The 19,880-nt window shown below is 43.8% G+C and overlaps 1 protein-coding gene across 1 annotated transcript; it reads left to right on the top strand.

Moving 5' to 3' along the window:
* Positions 1 to 587: 587 nt before the first annotated feature.
* LOC144328646 (orofacial cleft 1 candidate gene 1 protein homolog) lies at positions 588 to 19,391 on the top strand (the record flags this gene model as incomplete). Its single annotated transcript, XM_077932626.1, has 5 exons — positions 588 to 660; positions 976 to 1,152; positions 11,667 to 11,753; positions 15,988 to 16,071; positions 19,198 to 19,391. Coding segments are annotated over 5 exons (615 nt in total), but the record flags the coding sequence as incomplete, so codon positions are not given.
* Between the last annotated feature and the right edge of the window lie 489 nt (positions 19,392 to 19,880).

A 19,880-nucleotide genomic window follows, 5' to 3' on the forward strand; every position in this document is an offset into this window, starting at 1 on the left:
TCTGCACACTTTTATATTCCATAGGAGCTGCTTCTAAGTACAGTTTGAGCATTTGTGATAAATCTGGTCCTCTAGATAAGTCTTGTCCTCTGGTTTTTCATGGTTTGGCGTAAAGTGACCAAAAAACCAGCATGTTGCTTTTTCTTTTGCTAATTTTTACAAACACTGTGAGGACACAAGTGATAACCTTCTTTGGCACTGGCAACAGGAATCTGAAGAAATAAAAATGTGTTTACCATTATAAACAACACTTGATGCTGTTTCCCCCCTATACCCAGTTCAGTTCACCGAATAGTGAATCCAAGGTCAAGTTTTCCTTTGATGAAGAGTCTTTGTCTTAATTATAATACAAAATAATACAAAAGGAAGTATTTTAATGTGACCTTCATTTGGCATTTGTCTTAACTTTCCTTCTCCTGTTTTTATTTAATTCTTCCACTCTGTTGTTCAATTAGTGTTTGACCCCTTAGCGGAGATGTAAATTAAATGACATTTCAATGCCATCCCATATTTAAAATACTGTGTTAGTTGTGGATCATAAAGGGTAATCTTCGTTCTTAAGCTAATTTATTCATTTAACAATTTCCCTCCAGAAGTTCCAGCAGAAGGCTCTGAAACAAACTAAGCAGAAGAAATCCAAGTCGGCTGAATTTCTGATGGGTGAGCCTTGCTTGATGAGTTATTGCTCATAATTTGTGTAAGGATTAATTAACTAATTACAGACAAATGGCTGTGGGCAAAATTTTGCTCTTGCTTGTCAGGGTGCAATTTGTAATTATTTTAATCATTTATTCTCCCCCCCTCTCCTTTTTATATAAAGAGTTAATTTTAACCTAATTCTGTTTTGGTGCCGTTTGATGCTGATAACTCTCAAGTCTTTCAGTAAAAGGAATTATTAGAAGGAATTTTCTGCTTGTCACTGTTTCGGTCTCTCCTCTGACCTTGCTGCTTCTTCCCTCCCCTGCTTCCCAATAGGAAAAGACGGGAGAGTTGCAGCAGAAGGCATTGCAAATCCAGCTTTTAACATCAGCAGCACAGATCTTTCAGCATATCAGGCTTCAGAGGAGGAAGTTATTAGACGTGACAAGCCGGGTAGCACCCTTGCAGCTCACCAACAAAAACTCAGGCTGCAAGCCCAAGCTGAACCAAGAGGTGAGCTTTCACTCTTGATCACCATCAGATTGAGTGACAGTGGTTATGCTCTTGATCTAACCTGTGCATTCCATGGTGTGTACGAGACATTCCATCCTGATGCGTTCCAATAGAAACCTGGGATGCTAAAACTGGGAGGGCAAAATGATTGCTGAAAACATCTGACATATACACGTTTGAAGATCTTTCTTCCCTCTCCTCCTTTTATATTCACATCCTGTTCATAATTATTAGGGAAATGCATGGTGATCAGTGCCAGAATAAGCTTCATTGAAAAGTGCCCTCTTCTGTCTTGCCTTAATATTTATGTTGCGTTAAAACTAAGACAGCGCTGAATTCAAGAATGCTGGCTCCAAGATTAGAGGGAATGCTTTTTCATTAGGCAACAACCACGTGTAATCCTTTCCCAGCTATCACCTGAATGCTGTCTGTCAACCAATATTTCCCCCTTAATTTATTCTGTTTTTATATTTCCCCCTTAATTTATTCTGTTTTTTTTTACCTCTGTGTCTACAAAAGCTTATCACCAGTCATCTAATATAGTAATAGAAAGCCAACAGTCTTTTTTTCAATTACAGTCATACCTCGTGTTAAGTTTGCTTCACTTTGCGGCTTTTCAGGTTACGAACGCAGCAAACCCGGAAGTGTTTACTTCTGGGTTCGCCTCGCATGCACACACAGAAGCGATCTGTGCACTTTGCACATGCACAGAAGCGCTCTATTGCACTTTGCGCATGGGCAGTAGCGGTGCTCTACTTACAGACTTTTCAGGGTGCAAACGGCACCCCAAAACAGATCACGTTCAGAAGTAGAGGTACTGTACCACTGTATAGTTTACTAAGTTTCAATATTTTTAACATATACAATCAAAACACTGTTTCGTCATTTCTCTTATTTTTATCAACTTCCCACCCCGTTTTCCATGAAGTTTTTGCTTCTCCCCTTCTGCTGCACTATTATCTATTAAATCATAACCACAGTATTATAATCTAAGAAAGCCAACAATATTTTGTTGTTGTGACAACAGTGACATCTCCTTTAGTATGAGGCCCTTGTATTTAAGTTTCCAAGATTATTTAATGCTTAGCATTGTCTTACCTCTGTAATTTAGGCTTGCCATATGTCAGGAAAATTCCTGACATGTCCTGGTTCCTGGGTGTAAAAATGGCGTCATGGGGGAATTTTGCTGGAATGGCAATATGTCAGGGGAAACCCGGGTGTATGGCAATGTGATGGAAAAAGCAGCGGAAACAGCTCAAAAAGCTTAAAATCACTATTTTGGGGGTAGGTTTCTCCTGAAAAATCTCAACAATTTTTCTTAAAAAACCCTCAACAACTTTGCGGGTGTCAGGAATTTTACTTTTTGAAATATGGGAACCCTACTAATTGCCATATTGTTTCTGTGTTCATTTCTTTAGTCTTCTTTAGTCTTACCTTTCTTCCGTCAAGGAACAGCTTGCATAGGGTTCACAGGTGGTCTCCATCCTGGTACTGATCAAACCCAGACCCACTTAGCAGCAGCACAGTGGCTGGGTCACCTGCCCTTAGGCCAAGGGTGGGAAACCTGTGGCCGCCCAGGTGTTGCTGGACTTCATTTCCCATCATCCCTAGTCAGCAGGCCATCTGTCAAAGCTGATGGGAGTCCAGCCAGACCCAGAGGGCCATGAATTTCTTCCATCTCTGCTTCCAGCCATGCTCTGAATTTCAGCATGCCCGATGAGATTTGTGCATTAATATGTCCATTTCATAAGGAGAACCACCTGGAAAAAAGCTGCATAATAGCTTTGAATTGACAGGTACTATATTCCACCCCACCTCCTGCACGTTTCCTGATTTGACTTGCATTCTAAGAATTAATTTGTTTTGAAATTATGTATTTTTAAAACTAGAAAAATTCCCACGGGGAAGCAGAGCACTAGAAATTGTTAGTTTATCCAGTTCTGCATAGTCCATTAATTTCATCCTCCATTCTTCAATTGTCGGTAACTCTCCTTGCTTCCATTTTTGGGCCAATAATATTCTTGCTGCTGTTATTGCATATAAAAAGAGCTTACATTCCTTTCTATTTATATCACTCCCTACAATGCCTAGTAAAAATACTTCTGGTTTTTTTACAAATGTATATTTCAACATTTTTTATCCCATTATGTATCATCTCCCAGAAGTTTTTCACCTTTTTACATTCCCACCCCATATGGTAAAATGTTCCCTCTTTTTCTTTACATTTCCAACATTTATTACTGACTTTATACAGGTACTATATTCCACCCCACCTCCTGCACGTTTCCTGATTTGACTTGCATTCTAAGAATTAATTTGTTTTGAAATGATGTATTTTTAAAACTAGAAAAATTCCCACGGGGAAGCAGAGCACTAGAAAATGAAGGTGCTAGACAAGTGGACCCAATGCAATTTTTGCTTCCGGGGGGAGCAGTGATTGAGTGAGAGTGTAGGCACCAAGTGCATTGCTGGCACTGAACATATTGCTCTGCTTTCCTTTGAACCACATCAGTGAGGATGAGAGGGGGAGGATCTCGTTGTCTGGGCAGCCCAGGACCTCCATACACACTGCCCAGGCTTGGGGCCCGGGCAGGTCACTTTGGTGCCGTTAATGCAGCAGTTTGTCTTCAGCCCTGGAGGTGCAATCCAATGTCTCTCAAGACGGACAGATGCCAGCAACAATTCCCGGGGAAGCCTATGTTCAGTTGTAGTCTTAGCCATTGCACCTCTATCATCATCTCTGCTGAGTGAGAGAAGCCATCCCAGTTTCTGATTCGCTCCCGGAATGTCCCACTTTTCCTTAGGACACCCCTATTTTCATTGGAGAAATGTTGGAGGGTATGGAGTTATCCGACCTCCGAGCCATCTGAAGGCAATCCTGTGTAGGGAAGGTTTTTTAAAAATGTTTTTATATATGTTGGAAGCCGCCCAGAGTGGTTGGGGCAACCCAGTAAGATGTGTGGGGTATAAATAGTAAAATTATCATGATGGAATGGGACATTCCTATTTTCATTGGAGAAATGTTGGAAGGTATGACATCTACACACCCCCATCAATATGATACTGTGTTACAGTCAGGCTCCCCCCCCCCTTTCCGGCACCTATCAGGTGGGCGCCATTGCCATTTTAAGAGAACAAGGGAGGTGTTCATGGTGAGTTCCGGCACCTCTTTTTCTAGAAAAATAGCACTGGTTACAGGGATTCCTTGCCCTTAAGCATGTCTCAGCTTCTGTCTGGTTCCTTATGGATTGAAATTCCAATAGTTAAAACGGCTGAATCAAAACCGCATTATTGAATGGCGCTTATTAACAGGCTCAGTTCACACCAGCAAGTGTTTTCTGAGCCATTCAACACACAGCATTTCCCCAGGAATGCCAGCAGGTCTCACACTGGCACAATGCCCTCTGCTGCCTGCAGTAAAAAAGAATTGCCAACAAAACGACACTGTGCGTGCAGCATCACATGTGCAAACAGGAGCAGATGCAGTCAGTTTTCCAAGGAGAGGAAAGGGAGGGGAGAAGCATGGATAGGGAAGGAACGTTCAAACCATCCTAGACAGACGGGAATTGAATCTGCTTAATGCTCATGAACATTATCCGGGACCTGTCAGCAGTGACAGTTTCAAAGCAGAGCTAAATGTGGAGATAGGCACATAGCACTGAGACAGCACCACTCCCAGTTGCATCTGGGGAATAACCTGTCTAAAAGCTGCCTCACACCATGAAATATACTCGGAGTTGAGTGTGGATTTCATGCTCTTTATTCAGCTCATAGTAGTGAGGAATGAATGTTCCCCCCAAAATATCTGTTTTATATACGTTATTTACACAATGGGCCGCACGTGATTGGCTAATTCTGGGATTCTCCTGTAGGCCAATCAGGTTGCGGATTCACTTCCACCTGGAGCTGGATTGGGTGGCTCCTGCGGACCAATCATACTGCTGCATTGTTCTAGGACCCATAATACTGCTACATTCTGAATCCTATTGTTCTAGGACCAATCAGACTGCTGCATTGTTCTAGGACCAATCAGACTGCTGCATTGTTCTAGGACCAATAATACTGCTGCATTCTGAATCCTATTGTTCTAGGACCAATCAGACTGCTGCCTTTTGTATCCTATTCAGCTCAGTACATAACACACTGAATCTGCCTGCATCTGGAAAACCAGCAGGCCAGGTAAAGAGCGAGGTGCAAAGCCTTCTTCTGCCTGATACACAAGCCTTCCAAGCAGAGGAATTATGAGGCATTAGGTGCATTCAACAAAGTGATTTTCCCCCTTGCACAAATTCACTGCTCTATTCTCAGGTTATATGAGGGAAGTCAGTTAGCCTTTGCACACCTACAAACACTGGATGTTGGGTGCATAAGCCCTCTCAAATGTTATGGCCATGCATGGATGTCCAATGGGACAGACATGCCTAGTGGGCAAGGGGAGCCAACGTGGTGTGGTGCTTATAGCGTTGGGCTTGGGAGACCAGAGTTCAAATCTCCACTTGGCCATGAAGGTCACATAGTGACTTTGCGTCAGTCACTGTCTCTCAGCCTAACCTACCTTGCAGGGTTGTTGTGAGGATTAAATAAGAAGGGCCAGAACCATATACATCACCTTGAGCTCTTTGGAGAGAAAGGGGGGATGTAAATACAATAAATAAGCAAATAAATAAATTGGATCAATTGGTATCTGGATTGGGATGTGGTTATTGTTTTGCTTCTCCCAACACAATGGAATGGTTTTATTGAGCTGCTGCTGCTGCTTCTTCTTCTTCTTCTTCTTCTTCTTCTTCTTCTTCTTCCACTAGATTTTTAAATGAGATAAAAACCACAATCTGGTTAACTCTTGCACAAATCAGAACTTAAATCTTATATGCTTAAAACTTGATGAATCTCCATGCACCTACTCCACTATGGAAGAAGGATCTTTGCCAGATCAGTGTGTGAACTGATTGGAATAACTACAGTAAGGCTGCAATCCTAACCCCCCTTACCTGGAGTAAGCCCTATTGAATTAGGGCTTGCTGGATTGTCCTGTAAGATGGAAAGCCGTCTTGGAAATATTATTGATGAAAGCAACTCCTGCCTTTCATGGAAATTATCTTAAGAAGTTTTCACAGTCTTTCTCAACAGCTTGTTCCATGCAAACCGAAAAGCTTAGCTTGTTGATCCTTAGACCTTGTCAAGTAACACCAGAGAAAACTAGCCCTCTTTCATGTATTCAGCCATCATGTGAGAGGAGATACCATATCCAAGAAGAAGCAGTTTATATAATTTTTCCTAATAAATCAACTCAGCAGACCATTATAAAACTTTTAAGTTTCTTCTCAATCACAAAGGGTTTTTAACAGAACCCAGAACAAAACTGCTTGTTTTTTTTTAGCACATTTTAAGTCGAGGCTCTGGTTTTCTTTCTTCTGAGCCAACGAGAAGTACAGGAAGCGCCAAATAGCTCAGGTCTAAATCAAAGAAAACGTTTGCAAGTGTTCCTAAAGTTGCTTCTGTGTAATGTTAATGCTGTATTAGCATTTAGCTTAACTGCCTGATTGTATGTGTTGTGTAAAGAGGCAGAACACAAATTTCTCAGTGGACCTCTTCATTTGCATGTTATATGCTTTCGCATATTTCCAAAAGCAAGTAAGTAATTAGTTCCCAATCTATTCATGAATTCACATAATTAGCAAAATGCTTTTGGTGCTTGCTTAATAGAGATGTTAGTGTATTTAAAAATTTTAAGGAAACAAACAACAAATCAAAATGGCTTCATTTGCTGAACCATTTCTTGGGTTCCATAGCATTTCCTCAAAGAAAGTAGACCTTTGGCAATCAACATATAATCAATTGTTGGTTGTTGTTTTTTTAATGTAGGTGTTGAAGCCAAGCCTTTCTAGGAACTGCATAAAGTATCTGGTCTGAAAGCTGTCCTCTCCCAAATGCATATGGTTATCTTATGGTTACTCAGCAAGAAGGCAAAAGTGCTTTGCACATACTCTGAGAGTTTCCTCCCCCCCCCCCCCTCTACATGTTGGAGGAGAAAAAGAGGTTCTGGTGCTGAGCAACAGCTCTAATAAAACCATCTGACAAACGGTTTAAAGCTTCCCTAAAATGTGTGGTGCCCAGGAGTCTTCTCAGTCCCTGCCTGAAACACAATCCTAAGTCATATACCTAAGTCATACCTGTGAGGTATGAGTGTCACCAAAAATGGCTTTCTCCATTATCAAGGCTCCAAGTTTCAATTGATATAAGCAAGCACTGCTCATAGGAGCTTCCTAGTTCAGTGGTTACTTCTCAAGTCAACACCCGCCTGTTCCCCCTTAACACAGTGTTGCTGGTGTTGATATAACTATCCCAAACATAAACTAAATCAATAAATGCTGGGTAATGCATGCTAAAATGTATTCTGCTTTACTTTATTTCATTTATCCCCTTATACCAAAAGTCTCATGGTGACTTACAATAAAACAAACACTACAAATCAAATGCAACAGATGTTTTAAAAATATATATTATGTCAACAGTAGCTAGAACACTCCAATGATCATATAATAATTCTCAATATATTAATCAAATCTATGTCTGGCTAGATACCAGAATAACCAGAAACTGACATAGGAAGCTGCCTTACTCTGAGTAAGGACCCATTGGTTCATCTACTTCAGAATTGTCCACACTGACTGACAGTGGCTCTCCAGGGAGGGAGAGACAGGGAGTCTCTCTCAACCCTTCTTTGAGATGTTGGGGATTGAACTTGCGACCTTCTGTATGCCAAGTGGATGTTCTGTCACTGAGCCCATGACTCAGTAGAATAATGCAAGAAGAGTGATGAAGACTTTCTTTGAGTTTCAGTGAGACAAGACACGAGGTTTTGTCTAATCTTGCATTGCATCTAATATCTTGTGAGAAAGCACATAACTGATGTTGAGTATGGATTCTGCTGCCCATTGCATTCCAGTACAACCGGTGAAATGATTTAGAAGCCCTTGAATATATAAATAGACATTCTGCACATGAATCTGGTGAGATGTGCTCAGGAGCAGTTTTCCAGATGAACATGTGGTGCTGGATAAGGAAGAGGAAGTGCAAAAGAATGGTGGTCACATGGTTCTTGGTGCTGAACAAAGAAACCCAATGCTATTGCCTGTATTTCATTTTAATTCAGATTGTTACTTATTTCTAAAAACCACTATAGGTTAAAAAGAATACTACAGTGGTGCCTCGCAAGACGAAATTAATTCGTTCCGCAAGTCTCTTCGTCTTGCGGTTTTTTCGTCTTGCGGTGCACGGTTTCCCATAGGAATGCATTGAAAATCAATTAATGCGTTCCTAGGGAAACCGCCTTCAGACCAGGTCCGGGGACAGACTGTCCCCGGACCTCTTCTGAAGGCTGGGGGGGGGGGACAAGGGCTTTTCTTCCCACCCCCAGCATTTTAAAAAACCCTGGGACAGCGGAGGACTTCTCCGCTGTCCGGGGCGATTTAAAAGCCCCTGGGAAGGCAGGCAGGGGGGACAAAGACTTTCGCCCCCCGCCCGCCTTCAGAAGGTGTTCCCGCCCCCCCCCCCCGCCCGGCTTCGCAGCAGCGCTACGAAGCGCGGCGGCTGGGGCAGGTGTTCCCGCCCCCCCACCCCGCTTCGGAGCAGCGTTCCGAAGCGGGGTGGCTGGGGCAGGTGTTCCCGCCCCCCACCCGGCTTCGCAGCAGCGCTACGAAGCCCGGCGGCTGGGGCAGGTGTTCCCGCCCCCCCACCCCGCTTCGGAGCAGCGTTCCGAAGCGGGGTGGCTGGGGCAGGTGTTCCCGCCCCCTGCCCGGCTTCGCAGCAGCGCTACGAAGCCCGGCGGCTGGGGCAGGTGTTCCCGCCCCCCCACCCCGCTTCGGAGCAGCGTTCCGAAGCGGGGTGGCTGGGGCAGGTGTTCCCGCCCGGCTTCGCAGCAGCGCTACGAAGCCCGGCGGCTGGGGCAGGTGTTCCCGCCCCCCCACCCCGCTTCGGAGCAGCGTTCCGAAGCGGGGTGGCTGGGGCAGGTGTTCCCGCCCCCCCGCCCGGCTTCGCAGCAGCGCTACGAAGCCCGGCGGCTGGGGCAGGTGTTCCCGCCCCCCCACCCCGCTTCGGAGCAGCGTTCCGAAGCGGGGTGGCTGGGGCAGGTGTTCCCGCCCCCCGCCCGGCTTCGCAGCAGCGCTACGAAGCCCGGCGGCTGGGGCAGGTGTTCCTGCCCCCCCCACCCCGCTTCGGAGCAGCGTTCCGAAGCGGGGTGGCTGGGGCAGGTGTTCCCGCCCCCCGCCCGGCTTCGCAGCAGCGCTACGAAGCCCGGCGGCTGGGGCAGGTGTTCCCGCCCCCCCCACCCCGCTTCGGAGCAGCGTTCCGAAGCGGGGTGGCTGGGGCAGGTGTTCCCGCCCCCCCGCCCGGCTTCGCAGCAGCGCTACGAAGCCCGGCGGCTGGGGCAGGTGTTCCCGCCCCCCCACCCCGCTTCGGAGCACCGGGAGAAGCGATCTCCCCGCAGCCCCTTGCTTCAAAAGAGGTCCGGGGGCAGACCTCTTTTGAAGCAAGGGGCGGTGGGGAGAAGCGATCTCCCCGCCGCCCCTTGCTTCAAAAGAGAAGACCCACTGTCCCCGGGGCAAGCTTCGTTTTGCGAAGCAAGCCCATAGGGAAATTCGTCTTGCGAGGCAACTCGAAAACGAAAAAACCTTTCGTTTTGCGAGTTTTTCATCTCGCGAGGCGTTCGTCTTGCGGGATACCACTGTATAGTTTAACATGATTGGCTGAGGATGGATCCTAGGCCTGTTTCTTATGCAGCGTTTGCAAGTCCATGTATAGGGATGGAGAACTCGTCCATAGATATGCATTCACCATTTTCTCTTTTAACACCCAAGTGAATTATTCTGCCAACCTCTGAAAAAGAGCATGTTCTCACAGTGCTTTGTGCTAGAGGAAAACAATTACACTGAATAAGGTAGACTAGCTCTGTTATTGCGGTACATAAGACTTTGATTACATACTGCCAAGATTCATACCAGCCTAGTAGTTGTTGACAGATAAAGTAACAAAAATGAAACTCATTTATTTTTTCTTTATTGAGACCTCAAGGTAAAGCAAATTTTCAGGTCTTGTACTTACTGCATGGAAAGAACAGAGCCTGACAGTCAAAGTGTGCTGGTCCAGAAATCTAAATTAAACCTAGTTTCATATCAGAGTTTCATTTAGTCTCTGAAAAGGAGCTGCTGCCTGGATTACTTAAAAAAAAAAAAAAAAAAAAACTAAAACAAATATACTGTGGATTGCTGCAGTATGCCTTGGATATGTTATCCCTGTCACATGTTTGATTCTTGGAATCCCCCACCCCCTTAAAAATATAATTGCAGTGTAGTGTATTTTTGGGGTGTTTTCTGCAAAGCAATGTATGTATTCGTGATAACATCACACAAAAATGCGGTATTTTAGAGGAAATTGCTTTGCATAACTATTTATTAGGCAAATTTGCTTTACAAATAATGTGCATATAAGGAAATATGCACACTAAACTCTTCCATGAGGATTTATTTATTTATTTAAAGATTGCAAACTGATGTGGAAATGTGGAGAACTGAATTTAAGATTGGAAAAATTAGAAATGGAGGGCAACTGACACCAGATTTGACCATCACTGTTCTACACGAATGGGGGTTCCTGCTCGGATGTCAGCACTGAAAGCTGCTAGGAGTTTAGTACAAATAAATCCCTTCTTAATGGCCAGTATCCCTGTGTACCAGTGGTGGCCCATCTCCGTGACTGGATCAGGTGCAGCTCTCCACTTGCGCCGCTAAAAACCCCTCTGGGCACAAGGAGCCCTCTTGCAGGACTAGAGTATGGAAGCCCATAAAGAGAATATTGTGTGCCAGCAGCTGTATTTCCTTTTATCAATTTCATTAGTTCCTGCAGCACTTTGTATGGCTAGCTATGGAAATTGAAACTGCTAAATGAGTACTTTTATTTCATCAAAATCATTCTGCGGATGCTGAGCCCAAGTTAATACAATTGCTGTTCAGATTAATGAGGCAGCGTTTGCAACATCTCCTCTGTAATTAAACACTTCCATGGCTGGCAATAGCATTAAGGATGCACCAGATGTTGAAAGCTCAGTGGTGAAACTTAAAACTGTTAAAATTGAAGGGGGTCACCTGTGAAACACAATCTCCTTAACAGTCACTTTCAGAGCCCATCTCAAGAATAATTTTGGTTTAGGATTAGGTTTTAGGTAGCTTGCTTGTTTCTTTCTTTCTTTTTATCAACCTATCATCTCCATTTGAGAATTTTCTCATTAGGTTCTGAGCAAAAGTAACATAAACTGAACTTGTTTCCAAAATTACCTTTTCTGACCTTTCCCTAGATGATAATTATGAAACCAGTCAGCTTAGAAGACTTGTTTTTTAAGAAATCTTATAAAGTAGTAGCAGAAATGTCCCTCTTGTGTGCCGGTGTCAAATTTCAAAATTAACATTTTGGTTCATGTGCTTCTAATAATCACTGACCCTTACTTCATGTACTTTCCACAGGAAATGAATGCAGCAGAAATTACTTTGACCCTCTGATGGATGAGGAAATAAACCCAAGGCAGTGTGGGATGGAGGTCAGCAAAGAAGGTGAGGTGGAATTAAGTATGTAATTTTTGTGTCAGAATATTCTTTCCCATTCATGGAAATGAGGTGACAAAGATCACAAATTCGGTTCCATTTAAATATCCAGCTTACAATTTAAATTATAAGTATTAGCCGCTCTAAATGTGATGGAAAGCCTTGGTAGTCTTTGATGAAGGACAGTGTGTTAGCGGGCAGATACAAGCAACTCAGTGTGGCCTGGCATTCTGCTTACAGGTTGTGTTTAAAACTGAGTTTCATGAGTGCAGGTATAGAGTGGAAAAACACCCACCTAAGCATATGAGTTAATTAAAAAATGTTTAAAATACCCGGTCAAGACTAGCATAGCAAATTGTATAATTTCTGCAGGCCTGGCTTTGAATAACACTACTGCAGAACTAACTTATTTTGGCTGTGTGGGTTCACAATAGGGTTGTGTTGAGAAAAGACAACAATCAAGTATTTTCCTAGATTTTAAATCTCGCGATGGGGGATGTTATGTAGAACAGGTAGAATAAGTGTCTTAGTTTTTCTCGTTTGGAAATTTCCTTTTGTAATCCAGGTTTGGTTAGAGACATTAAATAAAAATGTTGCCCTTTAAAAAAAGACAACAGTGTGAATGAGAGACAAATATGATCACACAGAGGAAGTACAGGAAAGACACCTAGTAAGCAAGCACAACTTACATCATCTTAAATTAAACTGGCATAAAATACGCCAAATCCGAACTTCATTCAGACAGCAGGGATGTTGTTGTTGTTTAGTCATTTAGTCGTGTCCGACTCTTTGTGACCCCATGGACCAGAGCACGCCAGGCACTCCTGTCTTCCACTGTCTCCCACAGTTTGGTCAGACTCATGTTTGTAGCTTCGAGAACCCTGTCCAACCATCTCGTCCTCTGTCATCCCCTTCTCCTTGTGCCCTCCATCTTTCCCAACATCAGGGTCTTTTCCAGGGAGTCTTTTCTTCTCATGAGGTGGCCAAAGTATTGGAGCCTCAGCTTCACGATCTGTCCCTCCAGTGAGCACTCAGGGCTGATTTCCTTAAGAATGGATGCGTTTGATCTTCTTGCAGTCCATGGGACTCTCAAGAGGGATACTGTCAGCTGAAATGACCTAAACCTGCCAGAGGGAAAACAAGCCTTTATCACCCTTTTGCCAGTGTACGGTAATTTCAGCTAGGTTGCCAGGTCACTTGACTCAGCGGAATGGAGTTAGGATCCAGCATAAGTCCTGCCCCGACCAATCACTGACCAATCACTCCCCAAGAATGCCCATTTTCCAGTGTGTGTTCTGCCATTCCTGGTTCAGCTGGCTTTCCCCAGCTCAGCTGGGATAAGGTAGTTATGCTGAGCTGGTTTTGAGGGCTTATACTGGTGTAGCCTGGTTGACCTAGGAAACTGCTGGTTGAGCCAGAGATCTGCCACATCCTAACTTGTTCATTCTGGAGGATCTAGGGTTGGATTGTACCACTAGATTGAATTGCTACCTATATGAGGAAAGCTGAAAGAAAATCTCTTCCCATTCCAAACTCAATAACTCGCTTCTACGGTCAACCAAATGACACACAATTAAGATGGATAATGCAAAAAGTGGGTGTGAAACATTTGGACTTCCATCACTGACTGTCTTGTTGGAGGCCCACCCTTGTTATAAAGGTACTACTTCTTGATTTCTACCAGTTGCTGCCCTTATACAATAATTTGCAGCAAGAGATCCTTCCTTCAGCACACCCCAAACTTCCCTGTAGCCAGTCTTCAAATCCATCAGTCAAGGATGTGCCTGTTAACTTATATGCAGACACACAAGCACACAGTATTTCCATTCCTTGGGCATATAATAAAGGGTGATGTGAAACAGAAGGAACAAAATGGCCAGTGTTTTCAAGTTGACATGCAGAGGCTTAGGCCAATTTGTTCTTGTGAACAGGTTCCACGTGACCTTTCCTTGCCATTCCAGGACACAATTCAATTATCAATTTAAATCCAGCTGAACCATATCTCTACCAGCTTAACAGAGAGCAAGAAATGCCACCCTAAAGATGTTCAGAACTTGCCTTTATAAACCTCCAAGGGCGGGAATTTCCCTTGTTGTGGTATAACTCAAGGCCGCCACTGTATGTGCCCTTGATATCTGAATGTGACAGATGGACCTTTGAAAGCCATGATCTTCCCTCACAGTGAAGCAAGCCATATGGTTCAAAGGTCTGTCAGTCTATCTTGCCACAAAATGTGCAAATACACAGAGACTTAATACAATAAACACCCTAAATCTTCCAGGAATGTTATCAAAGACCCATTCAAATATTATCAACTTGGTGTCCGCAGCCTGTTGGAATGGGAGACTGAACAATGTAAGATGAATATTAAACATTCCCTTGGGTTGTTATGTGGAACAGACAAAAGCCCTTAGAAAAGTCCGTCCAATTTGTTCCTTTTGTTTGACTTAATATATTAGGTCTCCCTGTGTTTCGGGGAGCTGTATCTAAATGGCTGTCTTTTTGAATTTCTCTTACCATGTCTCTGGCACAACTGTCACTTGAAAGCCATGTGAAAGTCCAATTTACTAAGGGTATGTCAGCCACGGCAGGCAGCCCCAGGTTGGTTAAGATCTACAGAACCACAGCACAAGACTGAGCTTTTCTTTATTCCAGACATAATTACTTTGATCAGCATGAGGCCACAGATTGGAAAAGAGAGCTTTGCATAAGATGTGTCCAGAAGACACAGTTTTATTTTTGAAAAGCCCAATTTATGATACATGTTTCCTCCTTCCATCACCCCTGCTTCTCTTCTCCCTCTCCTCCGCTCTCTTCCCTTGCTCTGGAAGTTTAAACATGTGAAAAGATATGCAAGGGGTGGTTTAGCCTTTTTAACCTTGGATCTTTCTTTTTAAAACATATTCTTTGCTCATAACCCATTTATATATTGCACTGCTTCTGGGATGTAGCAATCAAAAAAATCCAAATGGGAACCCCCCAGGGAGTCAAGTCTATAGCAGATCTTACTTTCAGGGGTGGAGAGGTGAGCCTGTGCATCTCCACCCAGTTCTGCCCAAGAAAGGAAATGGCAAGGTGACCAGATGAAGAAGCCCCTCATATCAGGGGAAGCCAATCTGGAGCTGCCTGGATGTTGTTCCACTGGATGGCATTAAACCCTGCTGGCTTGGCCAATAATCGAAGATGATGGTTGCCCAGCAACATTGGGAGAGCACCACATTGGCTACCCTTACCTTATACCTAACATTTATAAAACTCCCACATCTGGTTTGCTTATGGGTCTGATCAACTAGTAAACCTGACCCTGTCACCTCCACCTTACTCCCAGCTGTGCTGGAGCTTGGTCTAATGAGCATGATGATGATAATAATAAGAATTTTATTATTTATACCCCGCCCATCTGGTTGGGTTGCCTAAGCCACTCTGGGTGGCTTCCAACACAAATAAAAACATAATGAAAGGTCAAACATTAAAAACTTCCTGATACAAGGCTGCCTTCAGATGTTTTCTAAAGGTTGGGTAGCTTTTAATCTCCTTGACATCTGATGGGAGGGCATTCCACAGGGAGGGTGCAACTACTGAGAAGGCCCTCTACCTGGTTCCCTGTAACTTCTTCTCACAGTGAGGGAACTGCGAGAAGGCCCTCAGAGCTGGATCTCAGTGTCCGGGCTGAACAAAGGGGGTGGAGATGCTCCTTCGGGTATACAGGCTGTTTAGGGCTTTAAAGGTCAGCACCAAAACTTGAATTGTACTGGGACCCAGTGTAGATCCTCTAGGACTGGTGTTATATGGTCCCAGCGGCCACTTCAAGTCACCAGTTTAGTTGCCGCATTCTGGATTAGCTGTAGTTTCTGAGTCAACTTCAAAAGTAGCCCCACATAGAGTGCATTGCAGTAGTCCAAGCTGGTGCTCTGCTTCTTAAGGGGATTACTGATTCCTGCCCTACTCCATCTCCCAGCAATAGATTGTTATTGAGAGTTGGCCATTCTGTCTCACTTCCAATATTGCTGTTGCCCTTCCCAGCCATGTGGAAGTTGCTGGTGTCCAAGAGAGTTGTTAAAGGTGTAACTCTAGCTACACTTACAAGGGAACAAGCTCCACTGAACACAGTGAGACTTAAATCTCAGAAACCATGCATAAGCTTGCACTCTAAATGCTTATTACGTGCCATGTTATATATGCACTTAAAGAATTTTTGAAATTATCCAGACTTTTCTGACCTCCATTACTTCTCTTGTTTTAGTGCCTGTGAAGTTGGATGAGAAACTCCTCTATGACAAACTGATGACTCTTCTAGATGAAGAGAATAGAATTCTGGTGTCACATGGTAAACGTCTTTCATTCACATATTTGAACTGTGTTTGCTTTTTGGCTCATTCATGTATAATAAAGGACTAAGAGTTGGTTCACAACTTCCCAACCATCATTTAGTTTCTCTTGCTGATGTAGGAAGAAGTTATGGTCCTACAGATGTTGCAGACCTTTAACTCCCATTAGTCCTGCCTGTTGACCATGGTGGCTGGAGCTGAAGGGAGCTAAAGTCCAAAAAGATCTGGAGGGCCACAGGCTCCCCATCTTTGCTCTGTCCAACTACTCTGCATTTGATACCTGAGAGGGGACGTGTGAATGGTCCCTGCCAAAAAGAACTGTGTGCTTGAGATGCCCCCCAAATTTGGTCTGTGGTGGTCCATCTTCAACAGCAAATAATGTCTTGCTGTTGTAGTCAACAAGAAATGAACATATGTGTGTGAGACCAAGCCCTATGACTAGGTGAATTTTCATGATTTCTACATAGAAATCATTAATGATAGATAGGTCACAAAATAATTGCAAGCAGGCACATGAATCCATATTTACAAGATATCCAACAAATGCATCAGGCCCCTAAACCATACTGAAAACTAAGACAATGTAATGCTGCGTTAAAGCCAAAGGCCAAGCAATTTTGTGTGTGTTTTGCTTTTTTTGCCAGCCTCTTAATTTTGCACTCTCAGACAATTCCCTGATTTAAAAAATCATAAAATGATAGTCATTGCTGCCACCACTCAAAATTATCACTTAATACTGAATATTTAATATTTTATTTCTGCCCTCTAGGCATCTGTCCTATATTACCAATATATCCATTTACCAATCGTGTATAGCACAAAATAATGTTCAAAGTACAAGCCTATATATGCATAATCAAAAGTAAATTTCACTGAGTTCAGTGGAAATTACTCCCAGGTAAGGGGCTACAGGACAACAGTCTTAAGTGCATAGGCAGTTAAAGAGTGTATACATTTGGAGGAAAATTAGTGCAGCAGACAAAACTGGTTTATTTATGAGAAATCAGAACACCTGGAATTCAAAATATATCAGATTAAAAAGCTCCATATCCCTTGGTGGTAGGGTTTCAGCACAGCTTTGGTACTCAGAAATCGCTGAACAATGTTAACTGGGCAAAGCGTGTTCTCTTAAAAAAGAGAGAGCACGTGTTGCGGATGGGGCCAAACAAAACCCCCAGTTAGTGACCAGGCCATTGATGGCAATGGCCTGGAGCAGATTGGATGAAGCTGTTACTGGGGTAAATTTGATGTTGCCAATTTAGGGGTGGGATCAATGCCCTTATATATGCAAGGTCCACAGCTTTCTCTTTCTCTTTCGCTGTGGACATCGGATCTCCCGCCCGCCCTCCCTTGATTGGGCTTCCGCTTTGACCTTGCTCTGCCTGTCATGGGGTCGTTCGCATTGGTGCGGGGGCCCAGTAGGAATTTGTCCAATTGGCTGATTAGTGCGTGCCTTTTGGGTTTTGCCTACTGCTTAGCAAATCGTCACAACTTGTAAGGTTGGCGGTTAGGCATTGGTTAAAATTGGTTGGTGGAGGGGTATGGATTGGCTGTGCCTGCCCCTCCAATGCTGCTGCTGATGGGTATTCCGTTAAAGGAATTCTGAAGCTTACCATCCCCTTCGTCCAAACCCTGACGGCAGGGTGCGGGCCGCGTAAGCTTCAAGGAACATGCGCGGAGTAGCTGAGGGCCTGTGACGCAGCTCCAGCTGACTCTGTCCCGTGCTCCTCCGAGACTGACTAGGGAGTCAGTGCTGTCCCCCATGGCGGGGGGTGACAGATAGTCATAACCAATGCCTAAGCAACCACTCTCAATTTGTATGCAAATAAAGTTGTGGCCAAAATTATGCCAAAAACCTTAAACAAAAATTATGTGTGATGTCTGAGTTATTGGGGTAGGGGTTTTGGGGGACCTCAGCACGCAAAAGTTAAAATGTATATAAGATGTAGATATTGGAGTCAGTTCTGTGTCTGAACGTGTGGAAGGCAAAAAACTTAGATGTGACGTTTTCCCACAAAGTGGGGGGGGGGGGGAGAGAGTAGACAAATCTAAAAACATGGATTTCTCTTCATGTAACCCAGATGAAGCGAGATGTGAACAAACTGGTCGCTGTCATCTTTTAGTGATCCTAATATGGGAAAATGAGCAAAAGAATCCTCTTGATTATTTGTGACTTAAACTTCTGTAAGTATCAGAACAAAAGTCATGGTATGATTTGCAGAAGAGTATGTAGTGTTGTAATCCAAAAGTCCTGCAAAATGCCAGCATATGCTTGTAGCAGTGAGAAGAATCAATATATATTAATGCTGGGATGAAACAAGACTATTTTGTTTCATTTCTACTTTTGCTATTGCCCAAAAGGACTTGAATTTTTGCCTATTGCTTTGGTCCAAGCACAGGACTTTAATGACCTTGCAGACAAGAATTCTGCATCAGCCTGCATTTAAAGGTGGACCAAGTAAGAAATACTAGGGTAAAGTGTGCATATAAAGTTATCTATTGGTGAGAACAGTGCTTTTTTCTAACAAAATGTTTAGAGGTACTCTCATTTTCCTACTCATATTGAAATACTGCCCCTCAATGAGGCCAAACTTAGATTCACAAAATGTTTAGGGGTATGTATACCCCTGCGTCCCCCCAGAAAAAAAAAAGCACTGGGTGAAAATAACATACAGAAATGAATTCTGTTAGGGGAAATTGTATACAGAAATGAGTATGTAGATATGGAATGCGGAAAGTCAAATTTAAGATTGGGGAAAAAGAGAAACAGAGAGAAACTGAAATTGACAGATTCACTCATCCATCGCTGAAAGACATGCTGAAACTTCATTGTTCCACTCCACATGTTTATGTGCCCTTTTCTTGTCTTTGCTGGTTGCTTGGAAGTTTGAGTCAAATGACTGTGCCAGACATGATACTAATGAGTCAACGCGACAAGGTGTTACCATTCTTTTTGCTGCACCACTGTATACATCCATAACATTCCTACAGCGACATTTTAGAATCAAACTTCTTTTGTCGTGTACTGCAGCTTGTTGGATCTGAACAGTATCTTAGAACTATAAATTGCAAGGGAGAGAATTCTTCCCGGTAAAAAGAATCTACTGCATTCTTTATTTTTCTAGAAAAACCAGATGAAGACGCTTTAGATTCTGCGTGGCCTTCTGGCTTTACCAAGACAAGTGGAGTTTGTGAGGAAGGCGACGAGGAAGAGACTCGCCCTTACATTGAGCAGTTTGAGAAGAGTGTTCAGGATGAGATTATTCTCCTTGATAACTTTCCACGGAAACAGGTGAGCGTCAAGTACCAACACCCTTAGGGAGAGTACACCCAACGGGCTCTTAAACATGCTCTGTGGCGATGGAAAAATCAGCATCTTTTGGCAGAGAACCAAGGAGGATGGGCTGGATGAGAGCCAATAAACTGAAACAGACAGAAAAGACAGAGATGCTGTTTGAGAGGTTCCTCCCCTTGAAGAATCAGGTTGGGACCATGGAACTGCTTTGGACAGGAAAAGCATGGAGGAATGGGGCACCCAGTTATGGTGGTCATGGCTAGGGGAAAGTCTGACAAAGATGGGTCATGTAGCAGAGGGAGAAGGGGAGAGGGGAGGTCATAGCAACGAAGCCAACTCACCACACCCTCTCTGCTGCCTCCCTCTTGGTTACTGGCAGTGGCGTCCCCATTTCGAAGCCAGTTAAGCAACACTGTTCCATTCTTCTCTTGCCCTACCAGCTGCTACTGAGAGGGGCTGCTTTATCAGTGAACAAGGGCTCTGTGAGTTATACAATTCTGAGCTCCAAGAGAG

Source organism: Podarcis muralis, chromosome 8 (assembly GCF_964188315.1).
Source record: "Podarcis muralis chromosome 8, rPodMur119.hap1.1, whole genome shotgun sequence".
Classification (NCBI taxonomy): Eukaryota; Metazoa; Chordata; class Lepidosauria; order Squamata; family Lacertidae; genus Podarcis; species Podarcis muralis.